Source organism: Phyllostomus hastatus, unplaced genomic scaffold, assembly GCF_019186645.2.
Source record: "Phyllostomus hastatus isolate PE091 unplaced genomic scaffold, TTU_PhHast_1.1 phas_contig_34, whole genome shotgun sequence".
NCBI classification, from domain to species: domain Eukaryota; kingdom Metazoa; phylum Chordata; class Mammalia; order Chiroptera; family Phyllostomidae; genus Phyllostomus; species Phyllostomus hastatus.
In genome coordinates, this window is record NW_025333857.1 from 29,607,175 (window position 1) to 29,625,588 (window position 18,414).

Sequence of the window (18,414 nt, forward strand, 5' to 3'; positions counted from 1 at the left end):
CCACCCTTGTTTCTGGCCCGGCACTACATCTCTTTCTAATTGCCACAGAGGCACCAAGTGGACTAACCACCGCCCTGAGATGAGTTTGATTTTGAACTTGTTGCATGTGAAGTGTTTGTGATAACACCAAGTAGAAATATCTATTAAAAAGTTAGGTATGCAGGTCTGGAGTCTGAAGGCGGGTGGGGAGAGAGAGGGAAGGGAAAGGGAGGGGAGGGGAGGGGGAGGGGGGAGGGGAGGGGAGGGGGAGGGGGAGGGGGAGGGGGAGAGGAGAGGAGAGGAGAGATGGATCTGGGCTAGAGATACAGATGTTAGAGTCATCTCCTATTGAAACCATGAATGGATAAATCCTTTGGGAGAATAAATCGTGAGAAGAGAACAATTGTTAGTGTGCAAGGAACAAATACACAGTGTGGATTATACCTTTAGTTGTTATTTATGGGCACCTGCTGGAAACAAAGCACCTTAGTCAACTCTAGTGTTTGAGTTACCTCATTGAATACATATAATGATTTATGATCCCGTCATATAACACTGGGGATGGAAAGGGTATGTCTATGTCCCATCCAAGTATTATTAAGATAAATGGATCAATGGAAGTTTTTGAAATCTTGTAAAGAGCCTTCTTAGTATAATTGGAGCCTCTTTTTAAAGCTCATGGAGAGTACTTTCTGTTTCAAGATGGCCAAGGTATGTAATGCTATGATTTTTCCTCCTTGAAAGTACTGTGCACATTAAATACATGCATTTTAAACATTTATTTATTTACTCTTGTAGTATTCCCTCTGCAATGAACCTCTAATAGAGCTGTGCAACCCCGGAGCCAGTGGATCCTTGTTTTTTGTGACCAGTGATGATGAATTTATTATCAAAACAGTTCAGCATAAAGAGGCAGAGTTCCTTCAGAAGCTGCTGCCAGGCTATTACATGGTAAATAACTGTACATAATTAAAGCTTCTACTTGAGGTTTAATTATTTTCTTCAGAAGTTCCTATGTTTTGATTTTCAGTGGCTTTGCAGGCATTAAGCCATTTAATCCTCACAGCAAAGATTAGTGGAGTCATTTGCCAGGGATTGTTCAGCTAGCGAGCTGCAGAGCTGGGACTTGAGACGAGTGGTAGGGCTCCAGAAGGCCTTTTCTCTAGCCCCTGCACCACATGCCGACATGTACTCGAAAACTACCGCTAGACTTCAGAATGTACAGTCTCGCAGTTTAAATATGATGGCGTGAAAATCACCTTTCGTGTGATGTTCTAGAGACAAAGAAACAATAACCTCATGTAGGTGTATTTATTAGACATTTAGCCCAACTTTTTCAAAAATAAGCACTTTTCTTAAGTAATCTTGTCATTTTCATACCTCTCACTCCTTTGTACCTTCATAACAGTTGTTAATTATCCGTGATTGGAATGGCTGCAGGAAGTTTACACCTTGAATGCCCTGGTTCTGCTATAACTATCATCTTTGTTTCAAAAGAAAACTGATGTGATGCCAACAGCTCATTTACATGTAAAAGATTATTTAATTTCAAAATCAGCTAGAGACAACATTAAATGCCATAAATTAGTCCCACATATAAACATTGGAATCAAACATCTAAATAAAAATCTTAAATGACATAGTGCACAGATTTTAAAAGGTTTTGATCCTGATTGAAATAAAGTAGTTTTTATTTTAGAGCAAATTGTCTACTTTCTGTTAGAGAAAATAGAAAATGAAGAAAAGGAAAATGAATGTGACTATCTATAATTCCTTTCCCAGAGATAGATATTGCTAATATTTGGTATAATTTGGTATATGTCCTTTCAGATTAATTCTATTCATACACACATTTTAAAATAATCTAAAATTGGAATGAAGCAAGCATCACACTCTTTGCTAACCTCTGAGTAAATCTTAAGCTTCTATAGTTCTAGATAGACCAGTTTCTTATAAGACTAGTAGACTGAAATTAATTAAAGTTCAATTAAAACTTTAAAATTTAGTTGAACGAGTGGTTTTATGTCAGTCATGTAAAATAGCATAACAAACAATATAATTCATCCCATTAACAAGAAAAAGATAGGAACATCGAGTAGTTGTCCAAATCGACATTGAAGAGAAACTAAGACATGCAAAATTCAACATCTTCTCTTAATTAAAAATCTAAAAATTGGCAGGGAAATCTTTTAATGTAATAAGTAAATAAATGAATACTCATATATTATACCTTTATCAGTCTGCAAGAGTTCATATATCTTTTTGAGAAGAACAACAGCTCTTTCAATGGAAATAATAGGAAAAGACAAGGATGTCCTTCATCAGTGGTCCTTTCTGATATATTTGCTAGAATTCCTAGCAATAAATTTTTGGTACAGAAATAGAAGAAGAGGGTCAACACTGTTCTCCACAAATGATAGAACTGAGAATGAGCAAAACGTCAGGACAATAAACCAGTAGTTTCTAGGTGATGAGAATCTAGCAGAGATAAGACAAATCTACACAATGCACTATATTCTGTTATTTAGCTCACATATAGTTGGAGAATGTAAGAGAGGAAAAAAGATTCCATTCATGATGAAAATAATTTATAAGGAATGTTAGTAGAAAAATAAAGATATATAAATGAAGTCATGTTATGATTCTGATTGGGAAAGCAAGTTATAGTAATTATAACATATGAACAATAATCCCCCCAAAATGTTTGTAATGAGAACTCTAAATTACTTGAGTTTATAAAAACAAATATATAAGACTAACATGATAAAAAGTAAAAAAATCTTATTGAAGAACATAAAAAAGATCTGAAGTAATAAAGAGATATGCATCATCCCTCAACTCAATGTTGTAAAGGTTTCAATTACCCCCAAATGAAGGTGTAAATCCAGTCTAATTCCAATATAATTTTCTCAGAACTTGAAAAATCTGATGCACTTGAAAGTGAAAATGAATATCATTTTAAGAACATTTAAAAAATTAAGCAGTTGGAGGGAAAAGTTTTAAGAATGGACAAAACATTTTGAAGAAAAATGATGGGCCTACTCTAACATACACCAAAAGTCTATTAAGCTGTAATAATATTAACGATGTAGATAAGTAGATAAGAGGGTTCAAGTAAAGGTCCAGAAATAGGCCCATGTGCTTTGACAGTTTATTGTATGATGTAGGAGGGACTTAAGCTCAATTGTGAAAGGACAGATTGTTCAATAAATGCCATTCATTAAAGAAAAAAATAAATTCCCTATTTCAGATCTTTCACACACAAAAAAATTAATTCCATATGGTAGTGCAACCTTTTTCATCTCATGGCACACACAAACTAATTACTAAAATTCTGCAGCATACCAAAAATATAATTTTTGCCCATCTTACAAAAAAATAAGTATTATTTGATTCATTCACACCAAGTGACTGTTGTTGCATTGGCTGTTACAATTTTTCATTTGACAATGTAAGGAACAAGAGGTCAGTGCCCCTGACTAAACAGTCAGGTGCTGCATGTTTTCAAAATTCTTGCGGTGCACCTGTGTGCCCTGGCACACTTGTTGAAAATCACTGCCATATGGGGTGAAAACCAAATGTAATTACCGAAGCTATTAAAGATCTGGGAGAGAACAGAAGGCATTTATAACCTTGGGATATAAAAAGCTTTGTTAAAACCAGAATCCCAAAAAGCCCAAGAAGCGAGTTCATGAGTGTACTACATTAAAAGACAAAACATTTGTATAATGAAAAGATATTGGCACAAAATTAAGATAAGCACATAGGATATTTCTGAAATGATACAACGAAAGTGGGAATACTAGGTTCCTCAAATGTTGGGAATTAGGGGAAGGGTCGAGCATAGTAGAGTGACTTTTCATTATATATTTGCCCTTTCATTTCTCACCTACTTTAAAAGTAGAGTAAAAATAGGCATGCATTGTTTGTTTTTATAATAATAAAAACTGGGACAAAATATTTACCTCACATAGAAAGGAAACTGATAAATATCTGGACCATATCAAGAATTCCAACAGGAACAAAAACCTATAGAAAAAAATGAGCAATGTGATTTTAAAATTATTTTAATGTAGCTAAAAACACATAAAAAAATTAAATTTCCCTAATGATCAGTGGTGTTCAGATGATTAAAAACAAGTTTCCATTTTCACCAGTCATGCTTACAAAGATTTTAAAGCTTGATACACAGCACTTGGTAAGAGTGATGAAAAATATGTAATCTTACAAAGTGTGCTTGTAAATCAGTCTGGACATTTTGAAAGGCAGTTTTTCAGGAGCTATTAAAATTTAAAATGTTCATCTCGTATACCCCAGCAATTAATTTTCTCTTCAGCTGCCTTAGAGAATAGTCACATATGGCACTAATCAATTCTTTGCCCATTTTACTTGGAGCTAATTTGGGACTTTCTCTTCATTTTTAATTCATCCACTGTTAATGCCCTAAATTTAGAATGATAAAGTTGCTATTGCAATAAGCCAATCTAAGAAATAGATTAAGAACAGCAAACTTTTAGCAATGGCCCTTAATAAAGATAATCACGTTCCATTTTTTAAAATTATCATATTAGATGAAAACATATCTTTAGTGGAGCTTGCTTTGTAAAAATAGGAGATTTTAACCTTTTCTTTCCTTTTTCTTTTTTTTTTTCAGAATTTAAACCAGAATCCAAGGACTCTTTTGCCAAAATTTTATGGACTTTATTGCATGCAGTCAGGGGGCATTAACATCCGAATCGTGGTGATGAACAATGTGTTACCCCGCTCCATGAGAATGCATTTTACATATGACTTGAAAGGTTCAACCTATAAGCGAAGAGCATCCCGAAAAGAGAGAGAAAAATCCAACCCCACGTTTAAGGACTTAGATTTCCTGCAAGACATGCACGAAGGCTTGTATTTTGATACAGAGACATACAATGCACTCATGAAAACGCTTCAGAGAGACTGCCGGGTAAGGAAATGTTGTTGCTCTGATTTTCTTTGAAAAGTCACCTGTGGTGATGCACCTTTGTAAGAAATGTCCAAAGTGGACACGAGGGATCCTATTGGTCCCAATCCTAGGGCTGGCCCATGCTTATCTGATGTCAAAGGAACTAGTGGATGATGAGGGAATTTTCTAGAGTATCTGTTGATTTTACTAATAAGCTAAGTCAGCTTTCTTTGATTAAATGAAAAAAGATTTGTTTTTCTTTCTGTCTTCTGTGGAGATGGTAGTTAAAATAGAAGAAAAAGAAACAGGTTTAAAGTAGTGACAAGGCCATATAGAAATCTTGAAAAATATAAGATTCCACGAGGAAGAGGTGTTTGGAGAGAATGTCCTTGGTGGGATTGATAAGGGGATTGCTGGAAATCCAGGGTGGAGGCAGACCACGTGGAGAACCCACTGGCTGAAAGCATTTTATGCAGTCTGAATGAGAGACAATCAGGAATGAGGCTTAGTGGAGCAAACACCGTTTTACACCAACTGAGCCAGAGTGATTGTCAAAATTAAGGAGGAATTCATAGTCCAAAGTCCCCAGCCTTCAATACTTAAAAAGAAAAAAAGTAAGGCCTAAACTCAGAAGATTTTGCTGACATGGTGAATTAACAGAAAGTAAGTAAAAGTACTTATGAAGAAAAAGATGAAAATGCAATTCTGATGGGTTCTGAGGGATAAGGATCATCTCATTAACAAATTCTCAGGAATAACATTTCCTGGCCCAGGTGAACTTAAGAGAACCATCTAGGCTCTTAACGTAGTTGAGCCTCATAGATGTGGGAAGAAGGCATGTTGCTGCAGGGTTAAGTCTGACCAGGGCTTTCTGGAAGAACAGATAGGACTTGCAGGGCCTGGTCACTGGAAAAAAAGGGTGCCTTCCCTGCTGTGGCTTTCTGGGCCTTCTGTGGACCAGGACACATTACCCACATTGCTGCAAGGGAGGGAGGACCCTTCTCTGCCAGACTTGAGCTCACCTGAAACTCCATGAAACGTGTAAGGCGAGGAGTGCTCACTGAGAAACATAACCCTGCTATTTCTGGCTTTTTTTCTTTTGTGTTTTAAGATGTATGACAACACACAAAAATGTGTCCTTGACATTCTTTGTTTCATTGATGGAGATGTTGTTCCTCTGAGCAACCATTCTTGAGCTACCATTTAGTGACTGCTTAGGATGTGCCGGGCTAGTCTACAATTTTTTAATGCATCATTTCATTTCATTCTCTCAGCAGCCAGTTGAAGTCAGTACTATGCGTACTCCCATTTTAATTGAGGAACAATCAGGCTCTCAAAGAGGTTAAAAAAGTGTCCAGCATTACTGAGCAAGTCAGTGGCAGAGCCCACGCCTGTCTGGGTACAAAGCATTTGCTCTTAAATGTAAAAATTCACTGTAAGAATTTTTTAAAATCATCTTTTCAGAAGTGAGGGAAAAACTGGGAACCAAGCAAAAAAAAAAAATAATCCAGCTGAGCTATTCAGATATCTGGGTGATTTATGAGTGATTTTTGTTTTTTTAAAAAGAAAAAAATACATACATTTTAATAGAAACCTTTTCCTGTGCTTTTTCTACCCCTACAGGATGTGGGTGAAAAGTGACTCTCAATTCCCCAGAGTTCAGTACAAGGCTCTCCAGTTTTAGATTTGCTTTCTATTTGTGTGTGTGCACATGCTTCTGGCCTCTTTAATATGGAAACCTTTTTCTGCGTCCTTTAAAACCACAGCTCTCTATGCTAGAAAAAGGAAAGGTCAGATGTAAAAGAGCCATGGCACAGAATTTGTCTGTTTATTTACTGTTTCCTGAGCCCAAGACTGATAGAACAAGGTCAAACATGACTTTTCATCAGGAGTGAGACCCTGGAGATTTGCCCTCCCCACCCCGCTTTCTTTTTTTTTTTTTTTTTTAATATTTGCTGTTCTAAGGAACATAAAGTCCAGTGTAGAGGTCTCCCAAGGCTAACTCTTCTCACTCATTGCACTTGATCTGGCAGAAGACACAGACCATGGAACTTCAGAAATTGCACACAGTGTTTATCTTCAGAACAGCTTTTCGGGGGTGGTATGGGAGCGTGTAAGTGCTATACTGTGGGGGAACCTGAGTCCCTTCTATGATCTGCCTTGATTAGGACCAAGGCCCCTGTGATCTCAAGTCAGTAGCTGGTTCTCGGAGCAGAACTGCCTCAAGAAAGGCACATTTGTGGGATGGCAGGTCTTAGTATTTAATAGTCATGACCTCCTTGCAAAACTGGCAAAAGCTGTGAGCTGCCTCCCCAGAAAAATGCCCATCCAGGCAACAGCTCAGAAACCCCTTGGAGCTCAGTGTCTCCCTACACACACACAGTCTCTCTCTCTCCCTCTCTCTCTCTCTCCTCCTCTTTCTCTCTCCCCCTCTCCCCCCATCCTAGAGCCGTGTAGCAGTCATCTCTCTTCAGCTCATCCTCTGAAGGGCGCACTTCCAGTATAGGATCTGCAGTTGGCAATGCTGGGAGCATCTCTTGCCCTCGCATCTCTTGCGTTCTGCAGAACTGAGCTGCAGTGCTGGCTGAGGTGCTCTGGAGATCTGGGAGGCTGTGAGGTCACCCCAGGGCCGAGGCCAGCACCAAACGATTGGGAATCTATGCTGTTAACATTCCTCTAAGTGAGGCGGTCCTGCTGAGGCTCCAGAAACAAATCAGTCTTGGGACTCTACTCAAGAGTTGGCAGCCCAGTCAGAGAATGGTGAACTAGACCCATATTAGGACACATCCTTTCACTCATTTACCAGACATGTACTGCCAGCCTACTGTGTGCCACTATGAGGTGAACAACCTCCATTTTTCATGAGTTTCCATACAGCACATTAAGTACAATGAAAATATTCTAAGGGATCATGGGGATCAGAGTAGGAGAGATCACAACTTGGTTTTGAAGGACAAGAAGAGTGCTCCAGGCAGGCAAAGCAGTAGAAGTCTATTTCTAGGAAGAGAAAACAATGTAAGTGAGGCATAAAATAGCAGGATGCGTTCCAAGAGCTGGAGTTGTTTGGAGTTGCAACAGTTAACAGTGAGGGAGAACATGCGAGATAGGAGAAAAATGCAGTTGGGAACCAAATAATGTCAAAAGACCCTTTCTTTCTGGTGGTGCCAGGGTCCTCTAAGAGCTTAGAAGTGACAAATCCAAGAATCCCAGGCTCTTGGACCCCAGTTTTTATGTTGTTCCCAGGTAGATACGATAAGCCTCCTAACCTCTTGCTGACCTCCTCTTACTTCCTGCCCCCCATCTCTTTCTCTGTATTTTGGCTTGATGTCCAACACCCCAGGATTCCGCTTCTCTTGCATGACTCACCGACCCAGCTTGACCTACCTGCATTGCTCACCACTCCCCACAGACTAGGCCCCTGAGTCCCAATCAGAGTGGCTGCTTCTGGACTCTGCATTCTAAGTGTCTTGAACCACCTTTTGACAAATGCCGTCTTTCCCCACCCTCCCCTGGTCCCTTTCCCTGGCCGCCTCAGTCCAGCCTCCAGCCCTTGTCTATAAGCCTGACCCCTGTGATGGCCCATCTCTGACCAACTCCTTCACATAGTACAGTGGCCATTCAGAATTCTTCTAGAAAACCAAACTCACTTTATGCTTCAACCCTGCTGAAACCATAGGATTCAAACAAAGGGCTCTCCAATAGCAGGGATCCTGCTCTTAGAGTTCTCCCAAAACCCAGATTGCCATTTCCTATTGACTGTGTCTGGGGAAAATGGACAGGTAAATAACTGGGTTCCCTTTCTTGGAGCATTTCCTCTCCCTTGGCCTTACCCCCTGCCTGCTGTGACAGCAGTCTATACCCATAAGTGAACTTGTCCAGGGTAAGAGTTGTGACAGCAGAATGCTGCCAGGACATCACAGGTCACTTGCTATCAAAAACAAGAAGCAGGATTTATTCAAACCATTCCCTACAGTCTCTGTGTAACAAACAGGCAGAGAGGCACATCTTATTTATAAGAAAACTGCTCTTCCTTGGATTGAGTGTGGGCTGCGAACCAAAGCTTTGCAAGTTCAATTCCCAGTCAGGGCACATGCCTGGGCACATACTCTTTGCACATTGATTATACAAAGAGTATAAAGTACTCTTTTCATATTTCTCTCTCTCTCTCTCTCCCCCTCTCCCTCTCTCCCTTCCCTCTCTAAAATAAATAACACCTTAAAAAAAAAAGAAAAGAAAACTGCTCTTCCTATGCACCCTGTCATCCTACTCCAAGCCTGCTCCTCCCCCTAGCTTCCCTGGCCCGGGGAACATGATCATGATGCAGCCAGTTGCCCAGATCAGTCCCTTGAAGGTACCCTTTCCTTCCTTTTCTTCTTCTCTTCCTTCTTTCTCTGTACTCAGTGAATCACCATGCCCCATCCAGTCTGCCTCCTGAATAACCTTTGGATCTTCCCCTCCTCTCCATATGTACTGCCTTTACTGAGACCCTGATAATTCATCCCCTGCAGTTTTGCCCTAGCTCCTTAATTAGTTTTGAGTGTCATTGTTTTCCAACACATCCCCAGTGCTGCTGCCAAAGGGAACCTCTGATCAGACATTCCCTGGGTCCTAAAGATGCTCTAGTTGAGATTCCTCACTGTCTGTGGGCCAAAGGCCATACTTCTTAACTTAGAACGTAAAAATTCTTCCTGATCTGGTGCCTGCCACCTTCTCCAGGTGCTCCCTCTTCAGCCTTCTCTCCCCACTCTCCAGGAGCACCCCCACTCTCCAACCACTCTGATCTACTAGACACTTTCTGTAGACGTTTTGGTCTTTCCATGCATGCTTCATCTGCGGGACCATTCACCAGAACTCATTCCTTTACCTCTCTGCGCTGTAGTACCTGGTTATTATAGACACTCAATACATATTACAAGATGTTGATTTAAAGTACTCTTTTCATTGGAAACTTATGTATTAATTTTGAAAAAACAATTAGAAACTATTTTCATATTTATTTTAATTTACGGTTATTTCTTCTCTGATTCTTATCTGTAAAAATCTAAAGAGTCTCATATCATTTAGTTGATTTAATAAATTGTTACATCCTGCAATATTTGATAACTCTGGGGAAATAACATTGACAAAGAATATTAGTGAGGACTTGAATTTATAATCCAAATATTTCTTATTTCTTCAAGTGGGAATTTCTTAGACACAGTCTTGATAATTAATGACCTAAATGACTTATTTTACATTTATTATCATTTTTTGTTGAGCAGCACAGTTATTAATTTTTAAATAGTGTGGAAACAATTTTCTTTTTTTCACACAAATGTCTGTCACCATAAATATTAATAGGTTCTCAGAATTTAATGAAACCCATCTTAAAAACACTGAGACTTGGATGTGAAAACTGGGATCTAACTCCGAATTTGCGGTTCAGATTCTTCTCAGCTGTGGGCATGTTTGTATGCATTGCAGTGTAGTTTATTTTCTGTAAAACTTAATTTAGCCTTATGGCTAGCACTTATTCCCTCAGCTATAATTTTGTTTAGCATTAATTTTTTTGCATTTAGTTTAGACCAGGGGTGTCCAACCTTTTGGCGTCTCAGGGCCACACTGGAAGAGGAAGAGTTGTCTTGGGCCACACATTAAATACATTGTGACATGTAATCACAAAAATATCTCATAATATTTTAAGTAAATTTATGATTTTGTGTTGGGCTGCATTCATAGATAGCCATCCTGGGCTGCATGCAGGGCACCCCTGGTTTAGACAATCTCTTCTCTCATTTTTTTAATGTTGGTTGCCTTCCCAATGATCATTAAAGAGGGAAAAAAGTGCTTCATACCTAATAGAAAACAGGTGTACATCACTCTTACTAATGACAGTGCTTACATTTAAGCTATTCCCTTTTTCAGTAAGGAATGGGATGTTGTTTTTAGACTTCAACTAAAACATGAGAAAGTGGCCAGGTGTATCATTGACTTTACATCTCTGTACTATACCATCAAAAATTACTTTTTAAAAAAGGTACATATAGCCCTGGCTGATGTAGTTTGGGTAGACTAAGCACTGGCCTGTGAAAGGTCAGCCATTTGATTCCCAGTCAGGGCACATGCCTGGGTGGCAGGCCAGGTCTTCAGTTGGGGGCCTGTGAGAGGCAACCGATTGATGTTTCTCTCCCTCTCTTTCTCCCTCCCTTTGCCTCTCTCTGAAAATAATTAAATAAAATCTTTAAAACTATAAATAAAAACAAAAAAGCTATACATAAATTCACTCTTTCAAATTATGTTCTACAAACACTATAATCCCATGATCTGTTTTATTTGCTCCATTGTTTTAAATTATGAATTTTACTGTCTACCATATTTGTTATTTTGACACCATTGCAATGGAAACATAAGGCAAATTTCAAGTTGGTGAACAGAGAAATAAAATGAACCCACAGAATCAGAGACCGAGTGGGAGAGAATCTCCACGTTTCTGGGAGGCAGCAGAACAATGCCTCCCGCCCTCTAGTCTGGGAGAAAATGACTTTGCACATTGGTTCCTGTGCCCGACCCAGCCAGACTTCCTTGCGAGAACAGAAATAAAGACATTGTCATGTATGCGAGGACTTCAAAAGTTTTCTAGCTGCACATCCTTTTTTATTAAAAAAATATTTTGAAATAATTGTAGATTCCCGTGCAGCTGGAGGAAAACTGCAGAGAGCTCCCACACGCCCTTCACCTAGTTTCCCCAGTGGTCACATCTTGTGTGACTTTAGCACAACATTGCAACTGGCAAGTTGACTTCGTTGCAATCACTGAACTTGTTCAGATTTCACCAGCTTTACGTGCACTCATTTGTGTGTGTGCATGGGTATATATGTATATTGTCTTATCTTGCTGTATGCATATGTAGATTTATGTAACCACCACAGTCAACTAAGAACAGTTGCTTCACCCAAATCCCTCACACTACCCTTTTATGTATAGCTGCAGCCACCTCCCTCCCTCACAGTCTCCCCCCAGTTCCTTTTATAGCCACCAGTCTGTTTTCCATCTCCATAATTTTGTCATTTGAGGAACGCGATATAAATGGAACAGTATGGTATGTAACTCTGAGACTGGCTTTTTTCACTCAGCATACTGCCCTTGCAGTCCACTAAGTTATTGTGTGAATCAACAGATTGCACTTTTCGGTTGCTGAGTGATACTTCATGGTATGGATATACCACAGTTTAACCATTAACCCCTGAAGAACACGTGGGAGTTCTCTAGGTTTTGACGGTTACAGATAAAGCTGCTGTGAACATTTGCATACAGGTTTTTTCATGAGTGTATGTTTTCATTTCTCTGGTATAAGTGCTGAATTCCGTTGTCGTGTCATATGGTAAGCACATGTTTGGTTTCGTGACAAACTGTCACACTCTTTTCCACGGTGGCTGTACCATCTTGCATCCCCACCAGCTACGTGCAAGTAATCCCGGTTCTTTTCATCCTCACCAGCATTTGCTGTTGTGACTGCCGTGTGTAGTTTAGCCCTTCTGATAGGGCTGTATTTAAGTCTCTTGTTTAAAAATCACTTGATCTATTCTCTAGCAAAGCCAAAGATAAATCCAGTTTTTAAAAAACAAAGCAGTTTGGGGATGCAGGAAGAGTGGTAAAAAGGAAACGGAAAAACATACAGTTAAGTCTAATGGCTGATCATGTCTATGGGATTTAATGCAGTTGTGAGGGATTCCTAAGGAGGACAGGCCTCAGGTACAGGACTTTACCATGTGTTTTTCTAATAATAAGCATTTCTATGAGATCCAAAGTCTCCTGGCATTTCATCTGACTCTATTCTATAGCCATTGGTGTTTCTACATTGTATTGTAATTACTTGGTTATATGTTTAATGTTTGCCTAACTAAAATCTGCTCTCTGGGAGACAAAGAGCTATGGGACTTAATTTCCCTACCCTTCAAATCACTTAACAGGATCCCAGTTGTCTCAGTGTCAGTCCTTTGATGAAGCTTAAACAACAATAGCAACCATTTTTCTAAATAATGAATCTTAACTAATCAATGATAAGAGCCTACATAATAAGAGCAGGCTTTGGTGATTGCCCACCCACGGTTTGGTGTAAAATAGAACCAGAGCAAATCATCCTATCAGTGCTGTGAATGTGGATAACCATTTGAAGTAAAACATACTGCTCATTTGGCCAGTGTCTGTTAATGACCAGTAAATTAATCATTTGCAACTGTGTTGGCATCTTAATCTACCCAGTTACTTATTTGGGTGGTAACTGGTGTCTCCGTTTAAGACTATCTGTACCACACAAGTGTCCCTCTGGCCTGGGAGGGGCTGGTGCGCTCCAGGCTTTTGCCAGGTGCTGCAGTTCAGCTTTAACGTGAGTGGGTGATGGAAAGGGGCTTCTGGCATTAACAGAAGGGACAAGATGATCAGTACAAGTCAGTTTCTGAGTAGCTACCAAAATCAAAATACTATTCTATGCTGTCGTTCATGTCTGACTTCCTACTCAGTAAGAGACACCTCAATTTGAGCCCAACAAGTAATTCACAGTATTTCAAAACCAGCTGTCCTCACTTTTGGTGGAGGGAGGCTTCCTTCTTAGAATAACCTGTAGATACCAAAGTAGCTTGACATTGAAAATACATAGTAATAAAATATAAACATAAAATACATATACAAAATACAAAATTTAATACTGGTGTGTGATTTCACATAAGACATTTCCAAGACCCAGTTCATCATAGGTTGGTTCAGTGAACATTTATTGTGGACTTGCTTTGAGCCAGGCGGTGCTTGACACTACAGATAGATTTTCTCGTTAATCCTCATGGCAGTCCTCAGAGTGGTCTCATTCCCTTTGGACAGATGGAGTGGAGACTCGAGAGGTTAAGTTTCCCTAGGTCCACAGAGTTTGCGGTGCTGGACCCAGGATTTACACCCAGGTCTCTGACTTGAAAACCCAGGTTTTCCATCAGCATCTTCTCCTCAAGGAGTTTGTAGATACCACTCGGGGAAAGTCGGTGGAAATAAAAAAAAAGTAATGACGTAAACAGACAGATGCCGACACAAAGGGCTGTAAGTGCCTGGTGACCGGTTTCCTAGCTCAGACCAGGAGCTGCTGGAGAAGGTGCTGTGGGAGTTAGGAAAGGACTCTGTCGAAGTAGAGAACTTGGTTTGGCTAGGGCATTGAGTTAATGAAATCTTGCAGCCTACTTCAGGGAAGGCGGGAAAGAGGAAAATAGTGCCAAGTGGCTGAGGAACACAAAGTAATGTTAGTGATCCAAACATTTAATTTTTAAAGTTTAATGAAAAGCATAATCAAGCACATTGACACTTGCCAACTGTTACCAACGTCTGTGCACATGAAATCCTATTAACTTGAAAGCAAAACTTCTGAGAAGTGTGATGGTTACCGTGGAGTCGATTGTTTTTCAAATCTTGTTCTTACCTGTGGCACTGCGGGATTAGGGACTAGACATGTGCCATTGAACCCTGTGTGAGCAGCTTTTGAGAATTCTCATTCACTGCAGAAAATGGAGGGTTATCACGCCACTGATTGTTTTTTTAACCCTCACTTCAAATCAAGTGGAATATTTCAACAATTTCTACAGAAAGAATGGAAATGGGAGACTGAAATATCTTCCTCAACCCTAAGAGGCAAACCTTTTTTCTTTTCTGCCTAAAAGAAATAGTACCTAAAGATCAGAGAATTCAACATATTTCTTGAAGTGGTGGTGGTGGTGTGTCTAGTTAGTGTTCATTTTATTTAACATATCATTTGGAAATATAAATATATAATGATTCAACTTAATGTTAGCTAAAGCCTTTGGGCTGATGGAATAGAAATGATACCGTATCTAGTTTAGTAGGGTTTCCTGCCTTAGTGTGAAAAGAACCTATCTGTCTTTGATTTTGGAGATGACCCCAGGTCTAGAGGTGAGGTCAATGTAGGTCAAGTGGGAGGACTCACAAAGTGTCTGAGGGGAGGGAACAAAGGGTAGGAAATGTCCCCATGGGTCCTATCCTTCTCCCTGCTGGGAATCCTGGGAACACAGAGAGGAGAGCCATCGCAGGAAGGGGAAGTGGCCGCAGGGGGGCATGATGGCAGCAAGCTGGCTTTGAAGAAGTGTCTGCAAAGCCTTTGAGTTTGGCCAGCGTGGATCCAGTTGCCAGTGTAAGTCGTTCACACAGATGACCCTTTGAAACACAGCAGGGTCGTAAATGCCCAGCCCCAGGAGACAGAGGGGCAGCAAACCCTAGCAACTTACACAATAGAGCGGAGGCTCCACAGCTTAGGAGAAACTTCCGGAATCTGGTGAGGGATGGAGTTATAGAGACTTAAGGAATACTTGAGTTACTGGGGTCTAGGAAAATGTTACAAAGTTTAAAAAATGATTGAGAAATGTGTCTTATGGCACATTACTCAGCTCGTTGTGCTCCTTTTAAACAATCTTCAAATTAGGCGACTGGGAACCCTTTTAAAGGGGAAAGCAGGTTTGATTTTTATAGGTCTTCATTTCATTTATTCAACATCCAGTGCACATTTACTGAATATCCATGGAGTCATAGGAATGGCACCTGTTCAATTTCCTTTTGAAAGGCAAGGGGCTTCTTTGGCCTCACACTGGTTCTAGTTCTTTCCAAAAAGATCAGCTCATACTGACTTCTGAAAGGCTCTGACTGGTGTACATGATTATTCATCCCTGTCAATATCAGTCAATACTTTTTTATATGTCCCCTTGCCCTGCAAGTGAATGTGCCTTTGCTGTCCTCAACGTTCCTCCTTCAAAGAGATTTCTTAGTATTTTGATCCATCACGTATAACTCTTCTCGCCTTTGTCCCTAGAAGTGTTGCCCTTCTATATGGTGAGGTGGAAAATCTCCATGAGAGAATTTCTGCCTCCCTACACGAGTGGGGAGGCCAAACACAATCTGTGATTAATGAATTTATATATTTAATTTTGACTTTTCTTAGAAAAGATATATCTGTACTTTTCTACATGTGTTCTTCTAGAAAGTATTTTTAATTGTTTTTACTTATTGATTTGAGAGAGAGAGAAAGAAGGAGAAAGATAAACATCTACTTGTCATTCCACTTATTTACACATTCATTGGCTGATTCTTTTATGTGTCCTGACTGGGGATTGAACCCAAATCCTTAGCATATCAGGGTGACACTCTAACCAACTGAGCTACCCAGTGAGGGCTCAAAGAAGTATTTTTAAGCAGAGTTTACTGGACATATCAATTGTTCATGGCTATTAGGGATCCAAGGATGTTAAAACCTGATGTTGATTTAAAATATCCTCCTCCAGCTTGAATATGAGCCTGCCTGGAATCCACATCTCATTAACTTCCTCTCATTTATTTCTCACAAACTCATTTGTAAATTTTGTCCCTGCACAGCCAGCTCCAGCTGTTCCAAAGACAAACTCTTCTAGATTACAATTCAACATTTGCTTCATTTTCACCAGTGCTTGCCAATCTGTCTTCAGAAGATAAGGGACAGTCTGTGGAGATAGGGATTTGCCATCCTGTGATACTCCCCTTTCTTTAAGAGCTGTCCAACTTTTTCTAGATTATTAGTAAGTTAATGTTAGCAACCTGGTTTTCCAAGAACAGAAAAATTGGTGATTCCAGGTTGCCCATTTACTTCCTCTGCACTCAGATGTGCAAGGGACATAGAGTTCTATAAATTTTTACCACTAATCTTGCTCACTAAAATCTACTTCCCCAAACTTAAAGTTACCAATAATATTTCAGTGTGTTCTGGTGTAAATAGTTACCTCTTAATTTAAGTAGTCTTTTTATTCAAAGTCGAACTCTCTCTCGAGGCTGGTGAAAATTATCCCTCTTTCATTACCCTTACTTTTGGGCAAACACCATTGGAAACATGGGGTCCGGATCACAGGACGACAGTGCCCAGAGATGAGAACATTGCTGTGGGCCCCTCCACTTACGATATCCCACTGCCACCTAAAACCATCCCCTCCTGCACGTGCATGTGGCCTTGAGCTACCCTCTTACACTTTCTTTAATTTTGACCAAATACATACATTACTATTTTTAAAGTAAATTATAATCCCTCACTACCCCAAAGAATTTGTTTCTAGTGATGCCTTGCACAACCAGCTTTTCTTTCACTCCTTAAAACTTGCTCTGCCCGTACATACTTGCCTTTCTTCTTAAATTGTAAGGCGTTCAGTACCAAAGGTGACATTCCTACACCTACAATTTTTCCTGCCCTATGGAACCTTTGATGATCTCTGAGCATGGATTGCTTGACTTCTCTGGCTTCAAACCACCACTGGAATCTCATTGGACAAACCCACCTTACCCACCTACTAAATTGATCCTGTCCTTCAGCAGATGGTTTTGAATTCTTTTTGTGCATCAAGCTTTATGCTAAGTCTATGCAGGTACCCAAAATGAATAGGATATGGTCTTTGCCTCTAGTAAGCTTAGAGTTTAAAGTTTAAGTTCCAACCATTGAAGTCTTATTTATTGTGGACAGATTCTCCCCCTCTTCTTCCCTCTCTTTGTCCATTAGAGCAAAGTGGAGGGGGGAGGGGGCTGTTTACCCAGAGACGAAGTTCTTCAGAGGGGGTGGACCACAGTGGGTGGTGATGAGGATTCAGGAATTTCATCTTATATGTTGAAGTAGATGTGGAAGCTTGGACACAGCGTGGCCTCTGAGTCTCACTGGGCAGCTGGCCAGCCTCTAGGCTCTTAGCTGTTAATTAAGCTGCAAATCACTCATGATCAAGCCAACTAGAAGATATATCACATAATGGGGGAAAACTTGGCAGTATCAGTATAAAATACTACTTTTAAATGTGTTTACAAAGTAATTCATTAAGGCAACTTCATTTGTAGGAACAAAGTGTCTATAAAGAAAAAAATCCAAAATTCATCCTATACAGAAGCTGATAAATATATATACCTGCTCATATATTCAGTATAATCTTTTGAAATGACTGATGGTCATTCCTAATATCTGTATGGTATACATCTATTGCTTAAAACTTTTTAAGCGAGCAAAAAAGTGTTGGTGCAGATCAGTCCAGCATGGCTCCGAATTCTAAATCACTACATTGGACGCAGTGAACAACACATCACTGCCATAACTAGGCTAAGGGTTGGGTAGTTATTTCCATCTGCTTTACCAGCTAAAATTGTGTGACTTGTCACCGCCTGTTCCCCCCGCCCCCACCCTGCATTATACCCTGCCACCTGCCCCCTGGTTACTGTCCATTTTGCATAAAGCATCACTTAGATTACTTGAATTGCATTGTCTGTGTCACTCTGAATATCTTTTGGTGCTGGGTACCAATTTTTAAATGTGGCTGTTTTTGCAAGTTCTTTTAGACTTATTTGATCATCTTTCTCAGTTTTATGCCAACTTAATTTTGCATTCCTTACATATTGGAAAAGCAAAGAGACAAAGGACAGGAAGGCAGAGGAGGTCCTGGGGTGTGTTTCAGAACAGAGCCTCCTTAGGGCCAACACCAAGC

General features: G+C 39.9%; 1 protein-coding gene across 1 annotated transcript in view; it reads left to right on the forward strand.

The window, feature by feature from the left end:
- The window catches only part of PIP5K1B (phosphatidylinositol-4-phosphate 5-kinase type 1 beta), a 322,492-nt gene that overhangs the window by 196,562 nt on the left and 107,516 nt on the right, over positions 1-18,414 (forward strand). The window contains exons 6-7 of the mRNA XM_045840212.1: positions 778-930; positions 4,634-4,933. Of these exons, the coding sequence (XP_045696168.1) occupies positions 778-930; positions 4,634-4,933 (453 nt within the window). The remainder of the gene's footprint in view (positions 1-777; positions 931-4,633; positions 4,934-18,414) is intronic.